General features: G+C 44.9%; 3 protein-coding genes and 1 long non-coding RNA gene across 15 annotated transcripts in view; 2 read left to right on the top strand and 2 right to left on the bottom strand.

Moving 5' to 3' along the window:
• The window catches only part of RANBP9 (RAN binding protein 9), an 88,621-nt gene extending 72,325 nt beyond the window's left edge, over positions 1-16,296 (top strand). The window contains exons 12-15 of the mRNA XM_059399476.1: positions 2,235-2,356; positions 3,993-4,144; positions 11,178-11,289; positions 15,304-16,296. Coding sequence (XP_059255459.1) covers positions 2,235-2,356; positions 3,993-4,144; positions 11,178-11,289; positions 15,304-15,434 — 517 coding nt within the window. The 3' untranslated portion in view covers positions 15,435-16,296. The remainder of the gene's footprint in view (positions 1-2,234; positions 2,357-3,992; positions 4,145-11,177; positions 11,290-15,303) is intronic.
• Positions 16,297-16,919: 623 nt separating this feature from the next.
• On the bottom strand, positions 16,920-21,621 carry NOL7 (nucleolar protein 7). Its single transcript, XM_059399475.1, has 8 exons — positions 21,296-21,621; positions 21,153-21,213; positions 20,466-20,524; positions 18,336-18,367; positions 18,011-18,098; positions 17,542-17,663; positions 17,386-17,463; positions 16,920-17,112 (listed from the first exon to the last, which is right to left on the bottom strand). The coding sequence occupies exons 1-8, from the start codon at positions 21,559-21,561 to the stop codon at positions 17,039-17,041; spliced, it is 780 nt and encodes a 259-aa protein (XP_059255458.1). The 5' UTR covers positions 21,562-21,621; the 3' UTR covers positions 16,920-17,038.
• An 86-nt stretch (positions 21,622-21,707) lies between these two features.
• On the top strand, positions 21,708-24,915 carry LOC132017615 (uncharacterized). Its single transcript, XR_009404344.1, has 2 exons — positions 21,708-22,318; positions 23,368-24,915. It is a non-coding gene; the product is annotated as an uncharacterized LOC132017615 (long non-coding RNA).
• The window catches only part of SIRT5 (sirtuin 5), a 38,433-nt gene continuing 35,560 nt past the window's right edge, over positions 24,719-27,591 (bottom strand). For all 12 annotated transcript variants that reach the window (XM_059399461.1, XM_059399470.1, XM_059399473.1 and 9 more), the window contains one exon: positions 24,719-25,230. In XM_059399461.1, coding sequence (XP_059255444.1) covers positions 25,155-25,230 — 76 coding nt within the window. In that variant the 3' untranslated portion in view covers positions 24,719-25,154. The remainder of the gene's footprint in view (positions 25,231-27,591) is intronic.

Genomic DNA, 27,591 nt, shown 5'->3' with positions numbered 1-27,591 from the left:
GTTTGGTGACACAGAGGAAAGGAAGCTTTTAAACTACTTTGAACTACTGGGGCACCTGGGTGGCTCAGTGGGTTAAAGCCTCTGCCTTAGGCGCAGGTCGTGATCTCAGGGTCCTGGGATCGAGCCCCGCATTGGTCTCTCTGCTCAGCGGGGAGGCTGCTTCCTCCTCTCTCTCTGCCTGCCTCTCTGCCTACTTGTGATCTCTGTCTGTCAAATAAATAAAATCTTTAAAAAAAAAAATTTTTAACTGCTTTAAACTACTAAACAGTTACATTTATAGGTGGTAAAGTCGTCCTTACAGTGGGATTGCAAAGTAGGCGAAGATGGTATTAACTATTAAAACCATTTTGCAGGTATAGAGCTGAACACCAGAAGTGCAAATGACTTCTGTGGGGGTCAGTTTCAATAATCAGGGGCTAGTAAGTTGCAGAACCGTGACTACTTCCCAGGATTTCTGACTCCCAGACTTGTGCTTTTTGCATTATACTGCACTCTACCCTCTGCCCATCTGAAACGCTGCTCCCTCCCCACCCCCTACGTCTGATCCAGCAGGCTATAAAACTCAGTCTCTTTATTACTCTTGAAGGATGATTTCCTCGATTATGTCCCCACTCAGTGTTGCGTCACTCCTTGTAATTAACTTTCACCATCTGAGTGCTGATCCTCTGTTCACCCCGGGAGGGCAGAGACTGCTTCTCCCGAACACAAAGCACGCTCTAAAGCTCTTCTTAAATGGGTTTCAAATGAAGGAATCCCTCCCAAATACTACATTGTTTTGTCAAAAGAGGAAAAAAAAGTTTAGTATATTTATTAAGATGGCTAAAAACTATGATCTTAAGAATTTCCATTAAATTAAACATTATTCTCTCTAAAATTTGATTTGTCTTACCCATTCTCAAAGTTCGTCAGGATAGAGTAAACCAGGGCGCCTGGCTGGCTCAGTCAGTTGAGCATCCGACTCCTGATCTCGGCTCGGTCTGAGCCCGCTTTGGGCTTCGTGTTGGGCAAGGAGCCTACTTTAAAAAAAAAAAAAAAAAAAGTAAACAAGTGTTTCTGACTGATGGAGGAATCCTGGGCCCATTGCCCCATTCTCCCTAGATCGGTGTCTTTTCCCCTGACGTGTGTTGCTGATAGAAGCCGCACTCTCACGCACACACACTTCACCTCGCATGCTGTCCCCGAGGTGTTGCCTGTGGTTGTGTCTGGTGGCCTCATGCGCCGAGCGCTTTTTGCTCATCTGCATTCGGTGTTGCTTTTTTCTCCCACAAACGAATATACGTTGCTTTTTAAATGAGAAAAGTACAGTTTAATGTATTTGCTGTATTTTCAACAAGTGTGTCCTTCTGGACTGTGGAATCCTTATGTAGATTTTCATTGGAGAAATCTTTGAGAATAGGTGTTTGTCGTGCTTAGAGTGCAGGGGTGGGTCGGGGTGGGTGGGGGGACGCGGCGGCGGCGTCAGCGTGTCCACATGCGGGGACTGGCACCGCGCTGTTGTCAGGAAAGGAGACGCAAGTGAAAGGAGCAACCTGCGTATCCAAAGTGGCATTTTTAAAATTAAGGTTTGGCAGATTCTTTAGAAAGAAAGAAAGCCCGTGGGAGGAAAATCATGTTGGGTGCCGACAAGGTCTGAGAGGACCAGACAGAGCGCTTTTCCAAGTCATCGTTTACTTCTGTGGGAGGCTGTTTCTGAGCCGCGAGGACACATGCTAGAAAGTGACCATTAAGGAAGAAATCGTCTTAGGAGAGAGGATTATGAGGGCCGCAAAGAGGTGAGGCAGCACCCGGGAATAGTTTGAGAATGAAGTCGCCTCCCCCCGCCCCCCCCCCCATTTTCCCTGAGTGCTGGAAACGCACGCAGCAGGGTCGGGTGGGGGATCTTGGGGCAAGGGCTCATCAGCGAGCAAAAAATGAAGTGCAGAACTGAGTCGGTAAGATTGCGGGAAGTATGTGAAAAAGTTTGTCCATACTGCTAGAAAGTCAGAAAACCCCTACATTTTAGGACATACCCTTTTCCCCTTCCCCATCCAGAAGTACAAATTTGTTAAGGGCAAGCTACATACTGGCTTTGAAGACGTTCAAGATTGAACTAAACACCTTTTTTTACAGATTGCTATCGCCTTGTATTATGAAGTCAGTATATAAGCAGGCTGTATGTAGTGAGTAGTAATTTATTTTAAACTAAGCTACAAGTATGCGATTTCTAAAATTAGGTTTGTTTTTTTCATTTCCAGTAATGATGTAGACATGGAAACAGAGCACTACTCCAATGGGGTTGGAGAGACTTCATCCAATGGTTTCCTAAACGGTAGCTCTAAACATGACCACGAAATGGAAGATTGTGACACCGAAATGGGTCTGCAGTGATATTTCTTACATTTTTAATAAAAAATGATGACTACAAGGTTATGTTTTTACTTGTATTGATTCCCAGCTGATGAGCATAAATCAGATTTTAAGATGTATGTGCCATTGGATTTGACAATCGTACATATAGTACATATTACCCAAAGCGTCCCTTGGACGTGGGCTGCTCGAGGAGCAGAGGCGCTTCTCAGTTTTCCAAGCGGGATGGTTTCCCTGACTTCAGTGCTGCTGTTAATGCAGCCGCGCTCTTGATAGTGTTTACTGTTCTGTAGCATGTTTGGGGCTGGAGGTGTGAACAGGTTTTATACTTACTTCAGTGTAACCAGTAAAGGCCAGATCGGTAGAAATGATTTTATAAATTCTAATCAGACAATTTCTTATGTGGATTTAATGTGAATGTACGTGCCTTATGCATAGTTGGGTGCCGGGCACATGGTAGGTTCTTACGTGTGACCGACCCTTCTCCTCCCCACTGCCCAAAAATGATGTGACTGAAAGCACATTAGCATATATAGTTCTGTTTTGTTAATACCTTGTGTAAGTAAATCGTGCCACAAAGTTAAACCATTGGCAAACTCTCCTATCAGTTGGAGAATGAAATTTTGTTGGGAGCCTCAACATTCTTATTTGTCTGAATTGCATGGCAACATTAGATTTCTGACTGTTTTGATGTCAAAAGGTCTGTATTGAGGATTGTTGTTGAGGATTATGTGTTCAACAAAGAATTCATTTTCTCAGGCAAGGGGTTTAATTTAAAAGGCAGCCTCGTTTTCCTGTGTCAGATACCAACGGCTTCAACATCCAGAGAGTAATTTAAGCACAGTGATTTAAGAACAGGGGCTCTAGAGCTAGAGGACCTGGATTCAAATTCTGCAACTGCCACTTACTAGCTGTGTAACCTTGGACAGGTTACTTAAGAGCTCAGTGCCTCAGTTTCTTCATCTGTAAAATGGGTACAGTAATAACAACAATGCCTGCAGGTCATTGTGAAGATGAAATAAGACAATCTGTGAAAAGCTAATAAGCACAAAGTAAGTGCTCAGTAAATGTTAATCATAGTCATCGTTAGTCATCCATACAGTTACATTATTGATCAGTGGTTGGTGTTCACCAAGATAAATATATATACCATACAATTATTTTGTAAAAGTATGTGATTAACCCTTTCGATAACATGGTGTCTTCTGTGTTTCTTTGGAGTCATTCAGCTTTTAGCCAAGAGGCACCCTATCATTCCATCTCTGGTTGGTCAGAGTAGCCTGAGAGGCAGTTTCTACTTTGTTCCTTTCTTGTTAATGCTGCTCAATGTCGTGTTAGAGATTTGTGCTTAACTTCTCATAAACCTTTCCCTGATACCCTAGGTGCCCACTACACAGGAAGGTTGTCACCTGACTTTCAGCTGCGTGCTGGGTTTTGGAGCCTAGATTCTTGAGACTTAGAGGAAGTAGACCTTTTAAAAAGCTGCAGCGTTTCACACTGAATTAAAATAAAGCCACGTGTTTAGATAAACTATTAGGTAGTAGTTCCTAAATGAAATGTACAGACTGTTATAAGCAATTTATGTTCATTTCTTCATTGTATTCCATTTATTAAGGTAGTAAAATACTCGTTTGTTTCGCTTACAGAAGTTGATTCGAGTCAGTTAAGACGCCAGTTGTGTGGAGGAAGTCAGGCCGCCATAGAGAGGATGATTCACTTCGGAAGAGAGCTGCAGGCCATGAGCGAACAGCTGAGGAGAGAGTGTGGCAAGAACACAGCGAATAAAAAAATGTTGAAGGTAGATTTGTTTTTCCTTGAAAAATTAGAAACGTGTCAAAGGAATTCAGTTGTCATTTTGTGAAACACTGAGTCGTGCTAGGAATTCCATTCGGACTTCCAGTAACTAATGCGGATTACATCCCCGCTTGCCACCCGTGCGCACTGTTTACCCTCTCTGGACTTACTTGTCTGGTTCTGTTTTCTCGGCTATAAAATTGGCAGAGTTGGTAGAGGTGTGGGTTTGCTGGGAATGATATAAATTTGAGATTATTTTTATTTCTGCAAACACCACGCAGGGCTGCAGCGCCTTGAATGTCTCCTGCAGGGTGTCCGTTCTGATGGCGATTGCTGCGGCCTTGGGTCATCTTTCAAAACAGGGGGCGGGGGGGGGGTGTTGAGATACACTTTCAGAACTCTTCTGGATTGATGTGTGTGATGGGTGGATGGCAAGATGGATAAAATGTCAGCACTTTAGGATGTCAGCCAGTTTTACAGATCGGTTGCAGATGGATGAGTTTTCCCCTGCCTTAAGTCAGCATTGCAGTCCGTTGTAGGGATGTTAAGATTCTTTAGAAGACTTCTTTTTTTTTTTTTAACTCTTAAAGTCCCAATAGCCCTTTGAATCTGTGGAACATTAACCTAACCATTGTGATTTTTTTCTTTTTCTTTCTTTCTTTGGTAATCCTGCATTAGCAATAGGTTGGGCTCAGAGTTGATTCCTTGTAAATAGTTTCTCTGGAATGTTCTGTAAGAACTCCAAAGGACAAAGGGGAGATGCGAGCGGTGGCCCTGAGCCCATGCCTGGGTTTGGTGGGAAAGAGCAAGGCCAGGGCCGCCCTTGCCTGCCCCAGACTGAGACTTAGCGCGCCAGCCAGCACTGCCTGGTAGCACCACGCCTGGCATGAGGGCAGCAGACAGGCAACGGCCTCTTGTGCCGTGGCCTCGGTGTGGCACCTGCTGTATAGACGGAGCATACCTGCTTAGCCTCAGAGCGAATAAGGAGCCCCTTACCTACAGCACCAGTGGCCCAGGCGGGAGGGGCGGTGGCTTCCCTGCACATGCGCCCGACAGCCCACCTGCTGTTTCCAGTGGGGGGGGGGGGTGGCCTTAGCCAGAAACGGGGGTTAAATTATGGTTTTTATGCTAAGTAAAAGAAAATCAGTGGAATATGTAATTTAAACAATTTTTTATTTAAAATGTTCAAATCAGGGCACCTGGGTGGCTCAGTTGGTTGAGCAACCGCCTTTGGCTCAGGTCACGGTCCCGGAGTCCGGGGATCGAGTCCCGCATCAGGCTCCCAGCTCCATGGGGAGTCTGCTTCTCCCTCTGACCTTCTCGCCTCTCATGCTCCCTCTCACTGTCTCTCAAATAAATAAATAAAAATATAAAAAAAATAAAAAAATAAAAATAAAATGTTCAAATCATTTTTTGATTTGGGACTGCAAACTGGTGCAGCTACTGTGGGAGACAGTTTGGAGGGGTCCCCAAAAAGGAAAATACAACTACCATATAATTCAGTTATTCCACTGCTGAGTATTTACCCAAAAACTGTGAAAACAGTAATTCAGGAAGATACATGCACCCCTGTGTTTACTGTAGTGGCATTTACAATCGCCACCTTATGGAAGCAGCCCAGGTGTCCCTTGGTAGACCAGTGAATAAAGATGTGCTCTGTGTGTGTATATATATTTGTGTTATTTATATATATACACACAGTGGAATGTTACTCAGCCTTAAAAACGAATGAAATTCTGCCATTTGTGACAACATGGACGGACTTAGAGGGTATAATGCTGAGTGAAGTCAGTCACAGAACTCCTATGTGGAATTCAAGAACCGAAACAAACGAACAAAGAAAAGATAAAAGGGCTGTTCACTACAGAGAACAGAGGGGAGGCGAGGAGAGGGGAGGTGGGGCGGGAAACAGGGATGGGGGCGGAGAGCGCACTTAACGGGATGAGGACTGAGAACACATAGGGTTGTTCAAGCTTGTGTTAACGTACACCTGAAACTAATGTGACTCTAATTATACTGGAGTTTAAAGAACACAAAATAAATAAAAATCAGACATCCATGTATTAGGGAAATGGCTGTCCACATTTGCCCTCTGAGATGAAGAATTCCTTGAGGCCAGAGTGGGTCTTCGTTCCTCGCCCTTTAACTGTATCTAATGCAGGTGGCACCTAGCTATTTAATGATGATTATTCAAAAGAGTTTTGTTCCTGTGAGTGATATTTATTTTTATCATACTAGTAATTTTAACTGTAATCTGTCTATTGACAATCATAAATCCATTGGATATTTTTATGAAAAATAACTTTCAAAAACTAAGGCCAGTGGCAGTGCTTTATATTTGTACGCGTCTCTTGAAACGCTGGGTATGTTGGAGGGTAAGCTGCGTTCTCCCGCTCCCGGTATGTCCGCGCCGGGAGCCTCTGGAAACCCTCCACCGTGTGGGTGCGGGAGTGTGAGAGCGAGACGAGACAAGGTATCTTCGTTTCCTTATGAAAGCAGTTCGGAACTTACAAGACATCCTGAAAGGGTCCCCAACGGGACCCCGGTGTCTCTGGAGGGTCCTGGGAGCGCTCTTGTTGGAGGGGAGACTTGGGGATACGAAATGTTTTTAGGATTTCATACACTTTTTTTAACACTAGGTCATCTGACGGTTTTTTTGTTCAAACTTCATGCTAAAGGCATACGACGAGGGACTGGGATTTCTGTGGTGTCTTTGGAAAATGCAGGCTTTCACTTTATCAGCTGACTGACTTGGGTTCCAGTGTGCCCAGAGCTCCCAAAATGGCATCAGTGGCCTCTTCTCAAAGAGAGTCCTTGATTATATGTTGGATTATGTGAAGATGTAATTCATCTTCTTCATCTAAAGAATGTGGATGGCTTTGATTTTGCACTTCTGACTTCGAGGCAGATGCCAGCTGCTTCAAGAGACTTCCTCAATATCCTGCGCGCTATCCTTCCCCTCCCGCAGCTCCCCTTGATGCACAGGGGTTTAAGCTCACTGATCCAGCTTGGAAGCCCCAGGAGAGCAGCTAGAGGATTCGAGGACAACACGCAAAGTTTCTTTACCGCGGTTCAGAAGGTTTAGAAATTTCTCTTTTTCCTTTTCCTTTCATTTTTCACTTCAGGGCACGCTTGATCGTAGTGGGTGTTTTTAATCTTTCATTGTGTGTGGATCTGCGTAGATATCTGAATCACGTGCATAGAGCAAGATTTGTTTAAATGCAGAGGTAAGAGTCCCCGAATGCTTTCCCGGGAGGCCCCTCGCGTTCCACTGGGCCTGAGCCCTGGCGGAGCGGGCCTGGTGCGCACTGAACCCGGGGCAGGAGCGCCCCTGCCCAGGCTCCCCCGCTTTCTCACCTGCCGACGCCTGCCCGCCCGAGGCTTCCCAGACCGCCCCCTGCATGGGTTCCGCCACCCTTGAGGGAACCGCGGCAGGGTCGCCAGGCATGGCAGCGGGGCCGAGGCCAGCAGGATCCAGCAGCCCCAGCTGGCAACCGAAGCAAAAATAGAACAATTTGGACTCACCCTGTTTAGAAACTGCTACAGATTTTAAGCCAACTGTAAGTACAGTTTGAGAATCCTACCTAACTGGTGTCACACTGGCCTCCGAAATTCTTCCCACAGAGACCTGTTCTTCTGAAATAAAAAGTAACCCCTCATCCCATGATAGTTCAAAGATACTTTGAGTTTTGTGCCTTAAATCCCGTGTGCGTGTATTTTACCTAGTGATTGTAGTTGTGCTGTTTGGTATTGTTTCTGTTTACAGCCCTAAACGCTTATTTCCAGTTTCTGTGCCTTCAGTTATTTTAAGTGGCCGGGTACTGCTCTTCAGTGCTGCCAGGTTGGTTCCTGTAAGCTCTGCTCTGTTAGACTTTTTGCTTTTATTCCAGCGCTGTAGTGAACGCCTTTATACATGTGTCTTTGTTTCTTCCCTAAAATTGTAACGCTGGAAGAAAGTCCTAGAAATAGAATGATTGGGTCAAAGGATAGGATTATTGTGGCTTTGCTGTGTATTGCTGTATTGCTTTCCAGAAACCTCTCCCGGCTTACCAGCGGTAGAAAAGGAAAGTGCCAGAGGCACTACTGGATTCTTCTACTCTAGTGGGTTCCACATCAGACCTTAACATCACTCATTTGCATTTCTTTGGTCACCAAAACTTCACCCTCAGTTGTTTTACTGCAGGATTTAAAACATTAATGTTGCTACCCTGACTTCATTCCCTTTGTAAAGAAAGATAAAATAGATATTCAGGGAACCTGGTGGTGTAAACCTTTTTTTTTTTTTCTCCTTTTAAGGTTTTTTTTTTCTTTCTTACAGCTTCGCCTGACTTCCAAGCTTTGTTCTTTAGTGTTGCTGCGTGATATTTCTCAAGTTCAGTTTTATCCATGTCAATCCTTGATTTAAAACTCCCATTGCCATGGGGCGCCTGGGTGGCTCAGTGGGTTAAGCCTCTGTCTTCAGCTCAGATTATGATCTCAGGATCTTGGGATTGAGCCGTGCATCGGGCTCTCTGCTCAGTGGCAGCCTGCTTCCCCCTCTCTCTGCCTGTCTCATGCCTACCTGTGATCTCTGTCAAATAAATAAATAGAATCCTTAAAAAAACAGAAAACTCCACTGCCATATTGGAAAAAGATTCAAGCTTTTTAAGTGTGACTTAGAGGCATTTTGGGCTCGAACCCCTTACCTGTGGTTCCATCCAGGCCTGCCTTTCTCTCAGCCTGTTTCCATGGAGCTCGGGGCTCATTCTGGGATTAGGTCACGTGACACAACATACTCTGTTAATAAATTAAGCAGCGCAACGCACGTTGTTTATTTACGTGCCTGACTTTCCTCTAAGACCGTGGGGGTTCTCGAAGCAGTGGCGGCCCTCCCTGGTGATTGCCCACTAGGGCCTAAGTGTCTGGCAGCTTTGTGCAATACTGTTTTCCACTGTACTGAAAATATTAGAGCAAAATTTTGGACTTTTTTTGTCCTAGTATTTAGAGCGGCAATTTAAAGAAACCACATCTTCCTAAGTGACTTCTGCACCAGCTGTGTGCTCTCAAACTCTCTGGGCCTCGGTTTGCTTCTAAGTTGGGCACAACAGTATTCCCGTCCTGAGGTTATTGTGAAGATAAAATGAGTCCGTCCATGTTCGGGCTTACAGACTGACTGCACCCAGTGTTAGTGCCCGACACAGGATCGCCATCTTCTTCCACGAGGTTTTGTTTTAAATACTAAGGAAGGTGTGAACACAAGCATGGTCTGGGTTTGAGATTAGGGAGTGCACCATTTCTTTCTGGTAGCATGTCTGGGTCTGTAGCCCCAACGGGGTAGTCTCGTGCTTAAAGGTTTTCATATACTAGTGGTTCCTAGGCAACTCCTCAGTGTACTTGAAAAATGGATCCGTAGTATGGGGATGGTCCCCCATTGGGTGGTTGTGGGGTAAATTAAGTCTTGAGCGAAGATCAGTCCTTTAGGAATAATGGGATTGATCAGAGTTGGCTTTCCAGGTAGGACATGGTAGGACATGGTAGGACATGAATCTCCTGGTCAGTAAGCCCAGAGGGAGGGAGCCGGGACCCGGAACCGAGCAGCTCCGTGGGGCGCACCGGAAGCAGCAGCTCATGTGATTGGCGGGTGGGAAGCTGCTTCCCTGGACCCCGCATGCACCCGTGGCTGCAGGGACCGCAGAATAGGGTAATACATTTTTGTCTTCAGCGACCTTTCAAGCTGTCTGGCACGAGGGAGAGATGCGTCAGTGTCAGACCGTGGGCGAGCCGCACATGTGCCCTGGCTGGTGGCCTCAGGGGGACAGCTAGAGCCGTGCGGGCGGTTCTCTAGCTCCGCAGCGTGGAGGCCAGCCCCAGCCTTTCCCCGCCTGAGCGCCAGGGAGTTCCGTAGAGGAACGTCTGTGCGGCGGTACCTGGGAACACTTTGCTTGAGCAATTTCAGCCTTCCGTGTCCGAAACCAGCATTTTGGAAGTGTTGTTACCGAATTCACTGATGGATGGTTTCCGCAGCACTTTTCCACGTACGTCTTCTGAAGGAGGGTGTCCTGTTACGTGTCTCTCTAGGTCTGTCCTGGTGCTCCAGATGAGGGCACTGACTGGTGGCAAAATAACACGATGTCTGGGTGGCTCAGTCTGTTAAGTGCCTGCCTTTGGCTCGGGTCGCGACTTCAGGGTCCTGCGATGGAGCCCCAAGTCCGGTTCCCTGCTCAGCGGGGAGTCTGCTTGTCCTTCTGACTCACCCACTCCCCTTGCTCGCTCAAGTAAAATCTTAAAAGAAAAAACATCACATGTTGAAAGGTTAGAATGAACTGACATTGCTAACTTCATTGAGCTGTTCATCCTCACGACCTTCTCAGGCAGGACCTCCTCTGTAGAGATGAGGAAATGGACACTTAGGCCTTTGCCCGCCAGAGGCCACACAGCAGCTGATAATGCAGCTTGAACTTGAAAGCAGTGTTTGAAACCACAGTCATATGCACCTCCCATAGAAAGAAGACAAAGAGCGATTGAAAAGACTGTGTCACTTCTTCTTTGGGAACGGTGGCCTGAGGATAGTTGGAACTACTGAATGTTTGGGAAGGGGAGCCAGTTTAATTTTTTTGATTCCTGAGTGAGAAAATGATATCCAGTGAGTTGTGGCGAGTGCCCACATCTGTTTAAAAAAATACACAGGGAGGCCCTATCCTTTTAACGTCAAATTTGTATCAGTGGTAATAAATTATAGAGCATCTGCATGTTTTTGTCTTCCTCTTTAATTAGCACATTCCAGAAGAATTCGTTTTAATTCTACTGTTCCGCATGTGTTGTAGGGATGGGGGAAGATTAATGAGAATGGCTGTTTACAGTAAAGAAAAATGAAAACAGCTTAGGCTTTGTTGCATAATCTAGTTGTTAAAAAACATACAGCCTAAGCATAGGAGTAGGTGGGTTGTGACAGTAGTCTAGGGCCACGAAGCTGTGTATTTTACTTATCTCTCAACTTCGTAGTTGTGGGGGACCATGGTAGTTTCAGTGAATTAAAAACCAAACTCTGTTTTCAACAGGATGCATTCAGTTTACTCGCTTACTCAGACCCTTGGAACAGCCCAGTTGGAAATCAGCTTGACCCAATTCAGAGAGAACCCGTGTGCTCAGCTCTTAACAGTGCAATATTAGGTGAGTAAAACCACAGCTTCAACGAGACTCTCTGAATATTGGAGGTGGTATTTGCGCTGGGATTTCTGTTTCGGTAGTCTTGAGGGGAAGTGCTTTCTACATTTTTAAGAGAATTATTTTGGAATACAGAAACCTTCCCCTCCGCTGTCTGAATTCCAGATGAAGTGCATTCAGATGGACTAAACAGTACTTTGGGGGTACACCTGGGGAAGTCGGGAAGTTTTTGTGCGCAGGTTGCAAAAGCATTTTGGACTGAGGCTGACAGGGGCACGTCGGGCAGCAGAAGCCCCTGGCGTAGCACGATGTTTGCGCTAAAGTTGAGCGTATTCTGCTGGGTGCCCTTACCGAGCACAAAGGGTGGGCAGGGAAGAGCAGCAGCGTCAGGAGCGAGGCTTGGCTGAGGTGAGCCCGAGTGACAGGCCACGAGTTGCCGTTGCTGTGGGCCGCTCGCTGCCGAGGATCGTGACGGCGTTTGTGTACTGAATAGTTGCACTAGGTGTGCGAACTCGGCGACATCCTGTGCGTTTACATACAAATTCTACAGGGTTGTTTAGGTGAAACTATCTTCTAATTTCTGGATACTTGTTTTTTTTTTTAATTTTTATTTTTTATGAACACATTTTTATCCCCAGGGGTACAGGTCTGTGAATCGCCAGATTTACACACTTCACAGCACTCACCAAAGCACATACCCTCCCTAATTTCTGGATACTTTTCAAATGTAATTTGTAAGAGTGATTTTTCACTTGACTTTAGAATCTAGTTCCTCTGCTAAAATGAGACTCCATCTAGAAGTGTTTTTTTTACAGCTTGGCCCTGTCAGGTGTGGAGGCTTAAACATGTTTCAGACTGTTTTTTAGGTGCAGGAGAGCAGTGCCGCAAAGAGTAGCTTCGAGAACATTTTAGACAGGGAGACATGTAGAAGGACAGGGCTCTTGGCCACAATGTAAAGGAAGCAAGTAGTCATAGTTGAGCCTTAATCCATTATTTGCTCTTAAAGAAGTTAATTACAGTTGACCCTTGAAGAATGGGGGGGTTGGGGTACCAACCCTGCTGCACAGTCAAAAATTTGCATGTAACTTTTGACTCCCCCAAAACCTAACTACTGAGAGCCTGCTGCTGGCTGGAAGCCTCACCAGGAACAGGAGCGCTTGGTTAACACGTATCTTGTATGTTACGTGCCTCCTGTACTGGGTTCTTGCAGTTAAACTAGAGAAGAGACAGGGAGAAAACCATAAGGGGAAACACTGCTGGACCCAGAGAAACGCCACATGGCCGTGCACCTGTGCAGTTCACACCCCTGCTTCTCAGGGTCAACTGTTAATTTGTTGCATGTTAAGGTACCATAGTGGGGTATTTGGAGTAAGAACAGTTACTAAAAAAATGTCATCTTTCGTGCTGTTTCCTTACATTTAGAACTTGTATATAATAAATACTGTGAATTTTCTTTGATTAATGTGTTGTGTTTTTTGGTTACATGAAATTCATTTAGCTCTGTTGGTAGAAATAGAATTTAATAGCAATCGTGGGATTATAGGGCAGATTATGGTTTACTGTAATTGTCTTTTTGAAATTACTACATGGTAAGTAATCATGAAGGCTTAATTTCAGCTACATTTATAGGTAAACTCAGACTTGGAAAGAATTTCCTTTTGTTTTTATTTTTATTTTTTCCTCCAGATTTTTATTTCCGTTCAAGTTAGTTAACATACAGTGTGTCGCTGGTTTCAGGAGTAGAAGTCAGTGATTCATCGCTTACATACAACATCCAGTGCTCGTCACAAGTGCTCCCTTTAATGCCCATCCCCCCCGCTAGCCCACCGCCCACCCACCTCCGCCTCCATCTCCATCAACCCTGTTTGTTCCGTCTTTATGGGTCTTAGGGTTCGCTTCTCTTTTTTCCCCCCATTCCCCTGTGTTCATGCTTTGTTTCTTAAACTCCACATGTGAGTGAAATCCTCTGGTACTTGTCCTTGACTGACTTCCCGAAGCATAGTCCGCTCTAGCTCCAGACCACAGCGTTGCAAATGGCAAGATTTCATTGTTTTTTTTTTTTTTTTTCTTTTTTTTTGCAGCCGAGTAATAGTCCATTGTATATATATGCCACATCTTCTAGAAAGAATTATTGGAGTCACCAGTTTTTCGCAGGAGGTTTTTTTTGTATCTTGGGTTCTTTAAGGGAATTCAGTTATTCAATATTAAATTTAGGACCACTCTGCAAGATAATACGTATTTTTATATACTGTGCTACATATTATGTAGTATGGGTTTAGCTATAAATTGTACTTAAATTTATATTGATAGAATTCCTACAGAATGACAAGATAAGCAGATTGCTATAGGTCAGTGTACAGATTTATAAATACGCTCATTTATGTAGTTTCATCTCTAGTGCTTAAAGTTGTTAGATTAATTGCATGTAATTCCAGTAAGTTCTATATCCCAAAAAAAAGCCCCTTAAAAATGCTTATTAACCAGGGCACCTGGGTGGCTCAGTGGGTTAAAGCCTCTGCCTTCGGCCCAGGTTATGATCCCAGGGTCCTGGGATCGAGCCCCACATCAGGCTCTCTGCTCAGCAGGGAGCCTGCTTCCTCCTCTCTCTCTGCCTGCCTCTCTGTCTACCTGTGATCTCTGTCAACTAAATAAATAAAAATCTTTAAAAAAAAAAAATGCTTATTAATCACATGCCCCTGCCCCTCACCAAAGTAGAACTAGAGTACCTCCAGATGCTTACCTTTGAGCAACGTTACTTCCCTATACAAGAGAAAGTTTGGAGAAAATGTTTCCTTTTCAGTTTTTATCCTGTTACACTGATTTTATATAAAAAACTGTTCTCAATTCACAGAACTGTAAAAGTCGGTCCTGCTTGGATTAGACTTGGCAAAAAATGTTTATCATCATCCAAGTTTAGCTAAATAGTGTTGCCAAATAATAGCCAGGACCTTACTAATCCTAACCCACAGACCACTTTTCAAACCATACTTTCTCCCCAGTTTGTGTGCCTTTTCTGCCATATTTTGATTCTTACATTCTTGATCCTGTTTTCTCTTTTAAATCCTGAATTCCCCCCCCCCCCCTTTTCAGCTCCATTCCTTCTGAATCTTTTCTTTCTCCCACCACACTGCAGACTTGGAATCCAGAGCTGAATTCAGTCATAGGGAGCCTTACCAGCCAGTATCATGGTTTTTGCCCTTGGTTATCAACTATGCCTACAAACGACTGATTAATAATTTTATTAATTGGGAATCTGTATAAACTTAAATTGTGGACATTTCCACCAAGATCACCAGCTTCTAGCAGGTCTGCCACTTTCCCCAGTATTTTTTTTTTTTTTTAATCTCTGGTAAAGAACAGATTTTGGTACTTAACTACATCTGTACTGTAGGTGACCATTTTGGGGTATGCATGACCCTGAAAACTAATTTATTGGCAGTTATCCGTCAATTTAACTCCAGGATCAGAGGGTGATTTTGCTTTTGTCATCACTTATGGCCACCGTCACCATCAGGCCCCCTAGAAACCCAAGTTAACACTCCCCTGTTAACACTGTGACTTGGAGACACTTAGCCTCAGTTGGGTCCTCTCCCCAGAAGGGGAAGAATCCAGCACTGAAACTTCTACTGAAAACCTGGTGTCTTTTTTTGGTAAGTCGGCTGACTTTAGTGAAGCTGAAGAGAAATACTAAGTCTTCCCTACTCCTCACTGTAAGTATCAGGAAAGAAACTACATCTTTCCAATCGTAATTAATATGAAAGTTTTTAAGTACCTAAAGGTTTAAAAGTCTAATTCTGCAAGCATTTCTCTTAACAGATGAATACCTACTACCCGTACTGCCTAGTCAGAGCAGCGTAGCCAAGATAGTCCGCATTGGCTTAGAAGTTACCCTCGCTAGTCAGGTCACTAAGAGCCGTGTAGATGTTGCTAATTTTTAGAGTAATGCAGTATCTTCCCAACAGAGTGTTTAGAAAAGGTCTTGCTAATTGCTATTTCCATTTTTAATCATTTTTTCCTCAGAAACCCACAATCTGCCAAAGCAACCTCCACTTGCCCTAGCCATGGGACAGGCCACACAGTGTCTAGGACTGATGGCTCGATCAGGAATCGGATCCTGTGCGTTTGCCGCAGTGGAAGACTGCCTGCATTAGCCGTGCATTTCAGGAGCGCACGCGTACTGTGGCATATAGTCAACATGGGAAGTAGACCAGCTCTGCTGATTTGAAATTTAGATTTTTTTAATTATGTACTGGGGACAGGTTTTTGTCGCTTTACATTGCTTCCTAGTTTACAGCATGATGCAAATGATTTTCTAACTTGGTGTTAGGAGAAATTATTTTCCATCTTTAACCTCTTAGTTGTCTAAGAGTTAAATATTACTGAATTTCAGACATTCAAATTGATCATCACAAATCCTTTAAAACAATTATCTAAAAGAAACCAAAAAATCCTGCCGCCTTTGTTTGGGGGAGAGGGGGGAAGGAAAACGGAACAAGTTGTGTTTGTGTTAGCATGTGGGTGATGTAAACTTCAAATCGGGAGATGCTCCGACCCCCGCTCCCATATAAGCATTCAATCAGTGTAACTTGCAAAACGCATAAACATCCGACAGTTTGAATTTATAGTGTTGATGGAAGAAATCATTTTTAATGTGTACTGTAAAACTTGAAATACTCAGGAGCTGAGTGAATATGTTTGTTGCTACTTACAATCCCGACCTGTTAGTCCCAGTAGTTTTGTTTTAACATGGTCTTTTTCAACTTTGTTTCCTGTTTAACTACAGACGACTTCTGTTGTAGACTCACAGTTTAACTGTTGTATTATAACAGTATTACATGTCAACAGTGTGGTTATGACCTTTATTTATATAAAAACCAAATATTTAGTCAATTTACCGTGTCTTAATTTAATCTTTGTACACCTTCCATTTTTAAGTGCTTAAATGAGTACTATATTGCAATAAAAATGTAGTGATATAATTAACCAGCCATTAAAAATTTACTATTACAGATACTAGAGTGTCAGTTGAGTCTATATATCAGGTACCTGCATATTCTGATTAATAGGAAATTAGAGCAATTAAAATGAATGGTTTATACTATAAATCTGAGTTCTGCAACCTAAGACTGCCTTCAGAGCATCAGCCTCTGGATTAGTCAAACCTGATACTGGGATGCTGCAGACAACAGGAAATCTGTTTCTGTAAAAACTACAGTGTGGCGCACATGGCTTGTCCGTAAAGGAACCAAGATAACCGTATCCCTTGGCTGACTATTAATTTTGTATGAACAGACGTTTGAATAATTGTACTTAGATACTGCACTCTCTCAGTGACTTCTTTCCTTTTCTGTATTCTGTGAAACAAATTCTCACCAAAACCCCTGCAAGGCGAAGACATCTGAGAGCTGCAGCTGGGAACCCCCAGCTGTCCATGTCTCCTCTACCCCCGCCACTCCTGCTGCGCACCCAGCACTGCGGGGAAGACCCACTTTTTCAGTTAAATGCATAAACACTCATAAAAAGGAAAACCATTCCTTTGAAGTTGCTTTTCCTTCCAGTGTAATCCTCAAAAACAAGGCTCCAGAAGGATGAAATGTGCTGGAGGGGCCTCCCCCAAAGATCTAGGATTTTTGCAATGACCTTTCAAAACGATTTATAAATGATTTATTAGATTGTCAGAAAAACTAATTCTCTAAACCACATAACCAAATACTATACATACAAGTACATACAAGTTCTCGTTCTTCAGTTAGATTTACTTAGAAGTTTTCATCTTCCTGACCATCCACCGTCTTTTAAACCTCTTTGCATTTTGTTTTTTCTGGGTTCCTAAAACAGAAAATTTTGTGCAGTAAGGATATTAGATATAAAATTCCCAAGAAATAATTCCAAAGTTTAAGATTCTATGAATACTAAAATTATGCTTACTAAATCAGATTGTATAGATGTATGTACATGCTGATCTATTTTTCCAAAGAAAGCAACTTTAACATACTAATATAGAAGCCATTGTAAACACTGATGTTTTGTGCTTGTTTACTGTCTCCTTAAAAAAGAACATTTTTCAATATATAAAAAACCAAGAAGAAAACTGGATCTTACCCCAAGCATTATTCAGAAACTGAGCTGCAGCCTTTTTCACTGGTAACCTCTTATTTTCAAGAGACAGGAACTTATTTACTAGAAAAGATAATTATTTCTCATTTCTTTGTTTAATTTGCAATAAAAAGTGAGAGAAACAGTCTGTGAAGAACTTACTAGTAGTTCTGTTGGTTCCCGGACCATACAAAGAATTCTGTATGAAGGCCTTCGCCGCTTGCTGCCGCGCGTCTCTTAGATCTTGATCTTTGAGCCTTAGAGCCACGTAGCTTTTATTCTGGCTGGTGACCAACAACAACAGGTCAAAATGAGCAAGTCTGAAAACTACGTGTTTACTTTAAAAATTGAACGTTTTTAAGTTATTTCAAAAAGTGAAAAAACCAAAATCCTACTCTTGTAAATGCACAGATGATGAAGAAGACGAAATCACAGAACTATTTTATTTTACTAGAAGTGGACTAACAATTATGTCTTAGTAGGCTGATATTCTTATGTCAATAACAGAATTGGTTTTCCCAAAGAGGATCTCATCTGAAACCACTAATTAAAATATTTCTCCACATAAGCCAATACTTTAACTCTCTCTGGTCACCTTTACATTCGAGGTGAAAAGAAAGACGACTCTTACCCAACAGACTGTACTTTTTGTACTTTCTCTTTAGCGTTCTTAGAATCACTGCCTTTTTCATATTCTTCCTTTTTCTTCTGCAAATTAGCTAAAAAAACAAATTGAGTTTTATTTCAAGTTAGTCATTAGGTAAAAGCAAAGCAGAAACCTTTACTGGAGTTCACTGTAAACATCCACTCCTACCAATTTCAGCGCAATTCTTATTAGTAAGACACAGAACAGGTCCAAGCTACACACTCTTAGGGCCACGAACATTTGGCTGCAGAGATCTACAGATGCACTTGACACTTATATGAGAAGTTATTTAAGTCAGAACAGTTCATACCTTCTTTCAGCTTTCCTGATGGTTTCTTTATGCTAAGGAAGAATAATGAAAACACGGATTGGTAAGGCAGAGAGCAAAGACGACGTCACTTACTACACAGTTCCGTCTGGCTTTACAAGTAAGAGATCCCCCTCTCGTTACCACCCACCTCCGTTTTTACTCAGGATCATTTTTGGAAAGCGGAAGTCCCTCCTGCTGCACTGCTACCAAGTCCCAAACCAGCAGATACTCGGAGGGACTATCTTCTTAGAATCCAAGTTGTGAAAGCGTATTAGCAAACTTCGACAGAAGCAGACTGCTGTAGTTCGCAGTTAAGGACTTAGGAAAAAAGGGAGTTATGTAACAGTACTCAAACTACGGAGTGAAAGGTGGCAGGACGGCATCCTTTTATTTGGAGAAATCACAAAGGATTAAATCAGCAGTTCAGGCACAAACACAGGGATGGAGACAAGGACTAGCCTCAAGGAGTACTGGTTGGAGAGACTTCAATGTAAGCGGACAAAGTACAACAGGGAGATTCCCATGTAGAAGCACTTGCACAGTAGAAGGGCTACACAGAGGAGGAAGTGATGGGGTCAGGGGAGTAGGAGAAGGAAGAGGGGACACTTGAGCCTGGTTTCTAAAGAGGGAAGGGGAACATGCCACCAAATGCATCTGAATATATTACATATTCAGGATCTGAATAACTCTGGAAAAGTTCTTCTGCTAAAAATTTAAGAACCAGTGGCCTAGATAAAAAATACGGGACCGGGGCACCTGGGTGGCTCAGTGGGTTAAGCCTCTGCCTTTGGCTCAGGTTGTGATCTCAGGATCCTGGGATCGAGCCCCACATCAGGCTCTCTGCTCAGCAGGGAGCCTGCTTTGCCCTCTCTCTCTGCCTGCCTCTCCGCCTACTTGTGATCTCTCTCTCTTCCAATAAATAAATATAATCTTCAAAAATAAATGATCTTTAAAAAAAAAAAAAAAATACGGGACCAAACTTCTGAAATTAAGGCAGTTAGGAGGGACCCTGGGTGACTGAGTTAAGTGTCTACCTTTGGTTCAGGTCATGATCCCAGGTTCTAGGATTGAACCCCACATCAGGCACCTAGCTCAGTGGGGAGCCTGCTTCTCCTCTGCATGCCGCTCCCTGCTTATGCTCTTTCTCTGACAAAAATCTTTATTAAAAGGGCACTTGGGTGGCTCAGTTGTTAAGCATCTGCCTTCAGCTCAGGTCATGATCTCAGGATCCTGGGACTGATAAGCCCATCAGGCTCCCTGCTCGGCAGGAAGCCTGTTTCTCCCTCTTCCACTCCCCCTGCTTGTGTTCCCCCTCTTGCCGTGTCTGTCAAAGTCTTTTTTTTTAAAAAAAAAAAAAAAAAAAAAAAAAAGGGGCGCCTGGGAGGCGCAGTGGGTTAAAGCCTCTGCCTTCGGCTCAGGTCATGATCCTAGGGTCCTGGGATCAAGCCCCGCATCGGGCTCTCTGCTCAGTAGGGAACCTGCTTGTCCTCTCTCTCTGGCTGCTTCTCTGCCTACTTGTGATCTCTGTCAAATAAATAAAATCTTTAAAAAAAAAAAAAAAGACATTAAAAAACCTTTATTAAATAAAAGCATTTAGGAGAAACAAAGGGGGGCATAAAAAATTACCCAATACTCATAAGTCTAAGTTTATTAACATGATTTCATGGGACAGATGAGAAAGAGGAAGATAGCATTTGCCTTTAACCACTCAAAAGAGGGCAGAGCTGCTAAATGAAATGAATGAAGCCATAGCAGCCAAGGCAAGTACCGGACAGCATGTTCGGGAGCCTGTGGACAGTGTCTCCTACTCCACTCAATGCTAAGTCCCGAGACATTACTTTATTCACCACCATCTCTCCTGCCCCTAGTACGAGGACAGGAGCACAAGCATTTACTGACTCAACACCCTGGAATCAGTAACTCAGAAGCCAAAGTTAGCTACAGGAATGAACAAAGAAATGAAAATTTACAAAGAATGAACAAAGACTGAAAATTGGAGTTAATTTCCTCCACCTTTCCCACCAGATTCAAGTATCTGCTATGTAGCCTTTTATTACTTCTATTACTTGGATTCAAATAAACGTACCGATCCGTAACTCACAGGTGTCTGTAACAAGATCCATCACTTACTTGGTCGGTCCAGCTGTGGTTAACTTCTCTAGAATGTTATCTGGAAGGAGTTTTCTTTTCTTAGATAAAAACATTAAGAAACTGATCAGCAGGGAGGTGCATGACAGTACGCCCCCACTTGCTTCCGAAGTTTCTGATTTTAAGGACAGTTTACACCGCGACAGAATGAACGAACCGGGCCGGCCCTGCCCCACGATCTCGGAGCGGTGGGACGGCTGCGCGCACGGCGCTCGGCACCCATTCCACATTCTCTGGAAGACCGGGTGAAGCCTGGCTAGGCGGCCCACCGTATGCCACCCCGTAGCTCTACACGGAGCGCAGTTAAGTCCCGTCCACCTCGAGTCCGTTCGGTGCGGCCCGTCTGCCAGACGTCAGAGAGCAAAGCAACCATACCCCTCGGTTTACAAAGCACCTCCTAATTCTCACAGCGACCCAATTTCGGAGAGAGAAACTACCTCCGCGACACTAAATGACGAGGCTGTACTGGCCCAGGAGGTAGGAACCCTCCGACCCTCGAATTCACGACCTCCCCATTCCCGTTCTCAGTCGGACAGCAAAGAGCTCCCGCGCCTTCGTTTCCGCCGTTCTAAGGAGGCGCGTCAGCGACCTTCCCCACCCGCAGGCCCCCCAGCTGCGGCGCCGCACACGGGCACTCAACCGCGGCCGCGTGCCTCCCTACCCGCTCACCTTCTGTTCAATGAACAGCTCCTCGCGGCGCTTCCTCTTCTCCTTCAGGAGCGTTTTATCCCTGAAAGAGTGACAAGTTAGTGCGGGGCAGCATGCGCGGGACGGGAAGGGGCGGGTCCCCCGGCCGGCGGCGGGCCCCGAACCTGCGCACCGACTCCCGAACCCGCCGCTCCTCTTCTCGTGCTTCCGCCTGGGCGCTGGCGAAGGTCAGCTCCTCCGGGGCCTCGTCGTCCAACTCGTCGTCCCCTTCCTCGTCTTCTTCCTCCAGCGGCTCCGCGGCCGCGCCGCTGCTGGGCTGCCCGAGCAACAGGCCGTGCTCCGCCTCCTCCTCCTCTTCGGAGGGGGGCTGGCCCTCGTCTACCATCGCCGAGGCCGGGATGCGGGACGCGCGCGGCCGGAGCTGTACCATAGCCCGCGCAGCGTCCGACCGTCCGGCTTCTGACCCGGAAGCAAGGCGCAAGCGCAGTGTGACGCAAAGTGCAAGCGACGCGACTTGCGTCGCCCCCTGCAGGTGCGGTTGGGGAGGCGGCCGCGGACGGCGGATGCGCGTGCGCAGAGCCGGGAAGGGCGTGGCCTACGGGACGGACGGTCCCTCAGTTGGGATGTTGTTGTCTTCATTCCTCCGGGAAATTTCTCCTCCCGGGACGCGCGCCCTGGATTTCTCTCTACTTCAAATGAGCGACTAGAACTTCCGCAGTGAGAGCAGGATGGAATGAGGCTTGTTTCTAGGAGGGGAGCGCCGTCGTGAGACCTCTGCGGGGAAGCTGACAGCAGGGTTGCCTGGGCCCCCCTCCCCCAGTGCGGCTGCCACGGGCTTTGGCGTCCAGGAGCCCAGGAACGTGTGACCACAAGCCCCGGTGACTCCGCCTAACACCGGGATCCACGTGGTCCTGTTAACTTTAAAAAACAAAACTGCCAGTTGCTTTACCGGCAGCAAAAAAATGGATGTATTCCGGAACAGCAGAGTTGCCGGGCAAGCAAGCTGTCGGCAAAACCATGAGCAAGTCCCCCAAACTAAGGGCTGCGTGCTCTTTTATAGAGGAGAGGGGGGAGTCGGGAGAGGCTGCCGTAAACAAAAAGTCCATTGGAGTCCGCTGGGGATTCGAAATACAGTGGCTTCTCATTGGCTGGCTGTTGCTGGGGCGAGTGGAAAGTCTTCCGCGGAGGTAATGAAGCCTATTCACCTACCCAGGTCCACCGTCTCTTCCTGTTGGATTTGCAATTAAGGACAAGTGGTAGAGCGTGAGACCTGCCCCTGCCGAACCTCCCAACTCCATTTTAGTAAGATTTCCCTTTATTAACTTTCACATTGGATCCAAGTGATCAGTATTTGTGGATTTGGTTCCGTTCACTCCCTGACCCCCAAAGAAGTGGCATCTCCTTCCAAGGGCAGAATTGTGCTATAGCAACAGGACGTGATGCCTTTCAGTCCCGGCAATGACAGGAACAAGTTGACAGATGCAGGCTTAAGTCAATGGTCAGCACCAAACCTGTGCTTGGCGACCTCAGCCACCATTTCCCAGGCTTCCCCGACCACCTGCCCCTGGAATGTCCACGCCTCTGTCCATCACCGACACCACTCCCCTAACAGCTTATCGTCTGACTCTGGCATTAGGATGTACACTCTGCGAGAACAGGGTCCCGGCCTGGTGCCCTGCTCTAACCCCAGGACTTTGAACAGTGGCTGGTCCAGCGCAAACCCTAAATCTGGTGAAAAAATGACTTCACCACTGCTTTGTGAAAACAGCCCTAGCACAGTTTCTATCCCTCCACTCCCCAGATCTCTGATCTCTGGGTTTATCTTCTCCCACTCATTATACAACACGAAATGACTCATCACTGGCTGAGCAAACCAAGCTGTTGCACACTTGCGAGGCATTGGTAGATGCTGTTTCCTCTACCGATACTCCTCCATGTGGAACTATTTATACTTCCAAAACTGCCACCCGGGCTGACTTCCTCTTAAAGGCTTTCAAACACCTTAACATCGACTCCATCTCTACTCCACTCATCTCTAATTGCATTCTCCTCTGAATCTTGCACAAATTTCTTTACTGTGGTTACTACTCTGTAAAAATAGTTCACGAGACAATTGTCCCAACCATTCTGTGACCTCCTTGAGGGTAAGGTCCGTATCTTACTGATCATTTTATTTCTAATGGCTATCATAAGGTAGACATTGAATTAAATGTCATATACATTTTTGTATTTTCAGATTTTTCATCTTCCCTAACAAAATCAAAACATGAACAAAAATGGCAAAACATAAAACCAAACCAAAACAAAAACTGCTGCTGGTACCAAAGGCCCAGGATGAGTGGACAGGAGTCGCAAAAAACAGTTATGAAATATCAGGACCATGGTCAGATGGAAATTACAGAGTAAAAATAAAATCAGACTCACTGAGATAAGGTGCCAAATTTCATCTTCCTAACACTAGGAAAATGTATGAATTTAACTTTGAGAAGCCCAACAACAAACCTATTAACAATGAATGATGGTATTTCAGGTAGAAAAACTGCATTATATGAGACCCCCTCTGTGTACATCCTTTGACCCACTCATGTGAAGTGTAAATTGGGCCCTCAGGAGCCCTACGCCTTTTAAGTTTTAAACATCCCTCCTTCCCATGGAAAGAACCTCTGGGATTTATTAAAAGTTATGACTTGTACAGGAAAAGCTTTTATATGGGGGCACCTGGGTGGCTCAGTGGGTTAAGCCTCTGCGGCATAACGGGTCATGATCTCAGGGTCCTGGGATCGAGTCCCACATCAGACTCTCTGCTTGACGGGGAGCCTGCTTCCCCCTTTCTCTCTGCCTGCCTCCCTGCCTACTTGTGATCTCTGTCAAATAAATTTTTAAAAATATATTAAAAAAAAAAAAAGTTTTATGTGACCCTGTCTTGCCCGTTTCTACAAAAGCCAAGGGTGTAGCATTAAATGTAATTTTGTTGTAAGGGGCTGAGGCAATGTGGCCCAGGGGTGTAACCACCCGGGGAGCCGACCTGATCCAAGGGACCTATGCATGTAGGACCTCCCTACATGCATAAGGGCCACTCGTTAGTCAGAGCACACAGCAGGCATTCCAAGGGCCCTAGGTGGTAAGGCTTGAGCAGAGAGCTGTAATCTTATTACCTGACTCCAGGTAATAAGATTGTAATATGAGCACAATTTTTTAAAGTCCATGGGGGGAAAAAAAAACCCAAAACCTTCGGGATTCACTGTCTGGGAAAGCTTGGTGGGCCCCCACAGGGACCGTAATGCTTCTGTGTTTATGATATTAAGAAACAGTCAACCGTCAACTCTCCCTTTCCTCCTCGGCTGCTAAGGAGGCCAGTACTGAATTTTAGGCAGCTGTGTTTATCCTGGGAGTCCATATATTTGCATCGTTTATTTTTCTCATCCTGATTTTCTATCTTGATGCTACTTTTCTCTTCCTTCCTTGCATGAGTTCATGCGGTGAGCTATCCCACACACTGTGAGGTAAGGCAGCTAAACACAGTAAATGCTGAAAAGGAAAAGCTCCCAACAAAGACATCTCTTGGGGTAAGATCTTTATACAATAAATGACCTACTATAGAGAGTAATTTTATTTTCTGCCAAAACTTGGCAAAAATCAGAAATACCAAGGTTTTAGCCCTCTTCTTCTCTCTGTGTCTAGATGGCAACAATTCAAGCAGGATAATTATTATTTTTTTTAAGATAATCTAATTACAAAAAATTTTCCCTTTCCAGGATCAACCAAACACCCATGAGATATCTTATGTTTAAGCCCACGCAAAACAAGACGTATTAACTTGACGGTTTGCTGACTTCTAAGAGTGTTCGCTATTGTTGCTTCTAGGCCCCCATCACTTATCATCAGGTGGGATTCCAGCCGGGGAATTGGAGGGTATTCTGAGATCTTCCAGTATTTAGCTCACCGTCCCACGATTGGTTCTCCTCTTGTCTGTGGCCAGGTACTTAGTACTAGGTACTACGATTTCTTCTTTCCGCAGGGCAACTAAGAAGCATTTTCAGTTTCATGAGGAGCAAGGGCTTCGGGAAGAGTAGTACCACATGGCCCCTGGAAATGGAACCTGCAACAGGACAGATAAGCAGAGTTAGAAAAATCAATGGACCACTTCAGCAAGTCACGTGTTTCTGAGTTACATCCAAAGCAAAATCCCAGTTCTCACAAATACGGTATTATGACCTTCGTTCTCCCTTTTTTCATCTAGTTTCGGATAACTCTAGATGTAGACATTTCCTTCCTGGTTGGTCCCAGTGATCAAGGGAATTTGGGAAAGCAACTGCCTGGAATTTAGGCGCTAAAACAAGAATTTTATTTAAGGGATAGAAGAGACATTCGCTGCAAAGTACATTTTGGAATGGTATGGCCAACCTCGTAACTGAAGCGCTAAGTTTTACAAAGTCTATATACTAAGAAAAACAGGATTCTGATGCACTAAGGACACAAGGAAAGTACCCACAGGCACCACACAGACCATGAACATCGTAGCTGAGCAAACAGCACACTCAAGCCATCCGTTGGACCTTACGACAACTGCCTTTTAGTCAGAAAGTAGAAACAAGCAAAAAGAGCAAAGAGGATAGAGAAATAAGAAAATTCCATTTCTGCTTCCTTCAAGGGAAAACACAACAGGAAGGAAAAAAAAAAAAAAAACCTCTGAATGCAGGATTTAGAGAATCCTGGAAAAGCAGGATTTTCTAATGTATTCAGAGGAAAACCAGTTGAGCACAGTTAAAAATGAAAAAGCTTATGCTCAAGGTAATTCAATATTCATATTGTTTATTCTTTTTTAAAAGATCTTATTTATGCATTTGAGAGAGAGTGAGAGAGAGAGCATGAGAGGGGAGAAGGTCAGAGGGAGAAGCAGACTCCCCATGGAGCTGGGAGCCTGATGCGGGACTCGATCCCAGGACTCCGGGATCATGGCCTCAGCCGAAGGCAGACACTGAACAAACCAAACCACCCAGGTGCCCCATATTGTTTATTCTTGACACAACCCAGATCATGAATGCCTGAGCCTCCTCCTGCCACCAGAAAGCTCCCCAGGTGCAGTTACAGCCCCTTGAGGACTTCCCCAAAATTACAGCCAGTCAGAGAGAACTTCCCGGGAATTTCCATAGCCTCAACTTGCACATGTTCTTCTTCCTGAGAAAGTGACTTTTGAGTGTTCCCTCCCACATCCATCCTTCTCCTACTTTGCAAGAGCAAGCTGGTTCCCCTCCAACCCCGGAATCTTACCCTGTTGCCTTATCACAGAGTGTGAAAACATGGGCGGGGCCAGATAGAGGGATGTTTGAAATGCTGGTGTAGATCTCGGGCAGCAAATGCTTTCCCGAGATTGGGTGACAAGGCAAGGAAGGGCCAGTCCATTCTTGCTGTCGATAAAACCTTTTGAAAGAGGGTCTGTTGTGATGGGACTGTCAATGAAAAGTTGGCTAAATGTGATACAAAATTCCAGCATGTATTTTCGCATATAACTCTGGAAGAGGTCCAAAATCTGAGTGGCAATGCCATAACAAAATTCCTTTCATTCCCGGGGAGTTATGTGGCTCACATTCTCAGGACCTACATCTATAAAAAGTAAAAGCTAAGAATTACAATTGACATTGGAAAGGTGAAACTTAGCTTGGCCAGGAAAAATCTGACCTGTCCTCCCCCATACTAGGTAGAATAAGAGACACAGATGAAGCCAACTGCAAATAGGAACAAGATTTTTTTTCGCCCAGGACGATTGCACAAAGTATGAAAACAACTCCCTTCTTTGAGGGACTACCGCTTTTTCACTCACAGACGAATTCTGTACTCTAAAATCCTAAGCTATCCAGAACTGCTGTTAGAAATTACAGAGGTAGGGAATCTGGGTGGCTCAGTTGGTTAAGCAATTGCCTTAGGTTCAGGTCATGATCCTGGAGTCCCCGGATGGAGTGCCGCATCCGGCTCCCTGCCCCGCAGGGAGTCTGCATCTCCCTCTGACCCTCCCCTCTCTCATGCTCTCTCTTGCTCTCTCTCTCAAATAAATAAAATATTTTTAAAAAATTACAACAGTAAAGGATAAATGTGCTTGAGGACCCAAGTCACTGCCACCGAGCAACAACCTTGCTTTCTAACCCGGGAACCAAGCTTCGCATAGCAGCGACTGCGCAGTGTTATCCGTCTACCTTCAATTTGCGGTCTCCAGGGAAACAGGATGCTGTGTCCACACTTCCAGCCAGACTGCACTTGACTCCGGCACAGCGCTGCCGGCTGCTCAGTCTACCCAAAACAGCTTCACTTAAATTTCACTTAAATGCCACCCTCCCCCTCCAAATCCTATAACAACTGCACCTTTTCCTTCATGTGGGGACACGAGCCCCATTCCTCTCTCATTTGCAGAAAGCCAGCAAACCCGATCTGACTACAGGTTAGTTGCTGGTACTTGCAGGTACAC

Source organism: Mustela nigripes, chromosome 5, assembly GCF_022355385.1.
Source record: "Mustela nigripes isolate SB6536 chromosome 5, MUSNIG.SB6536, whole genome shotgun sequence".
Lineage (NCBI taxonomy): Eukaryota > Metazoa > Chordata > Mammalia > Carnivora > Mustelidae > Mustela > Mustela nigripes.
The sequence above is the reverse complement of the archived record's forward strand: the minus strand, read 5'-3'. Positions and strand labels throughout refer to the sequence as shown.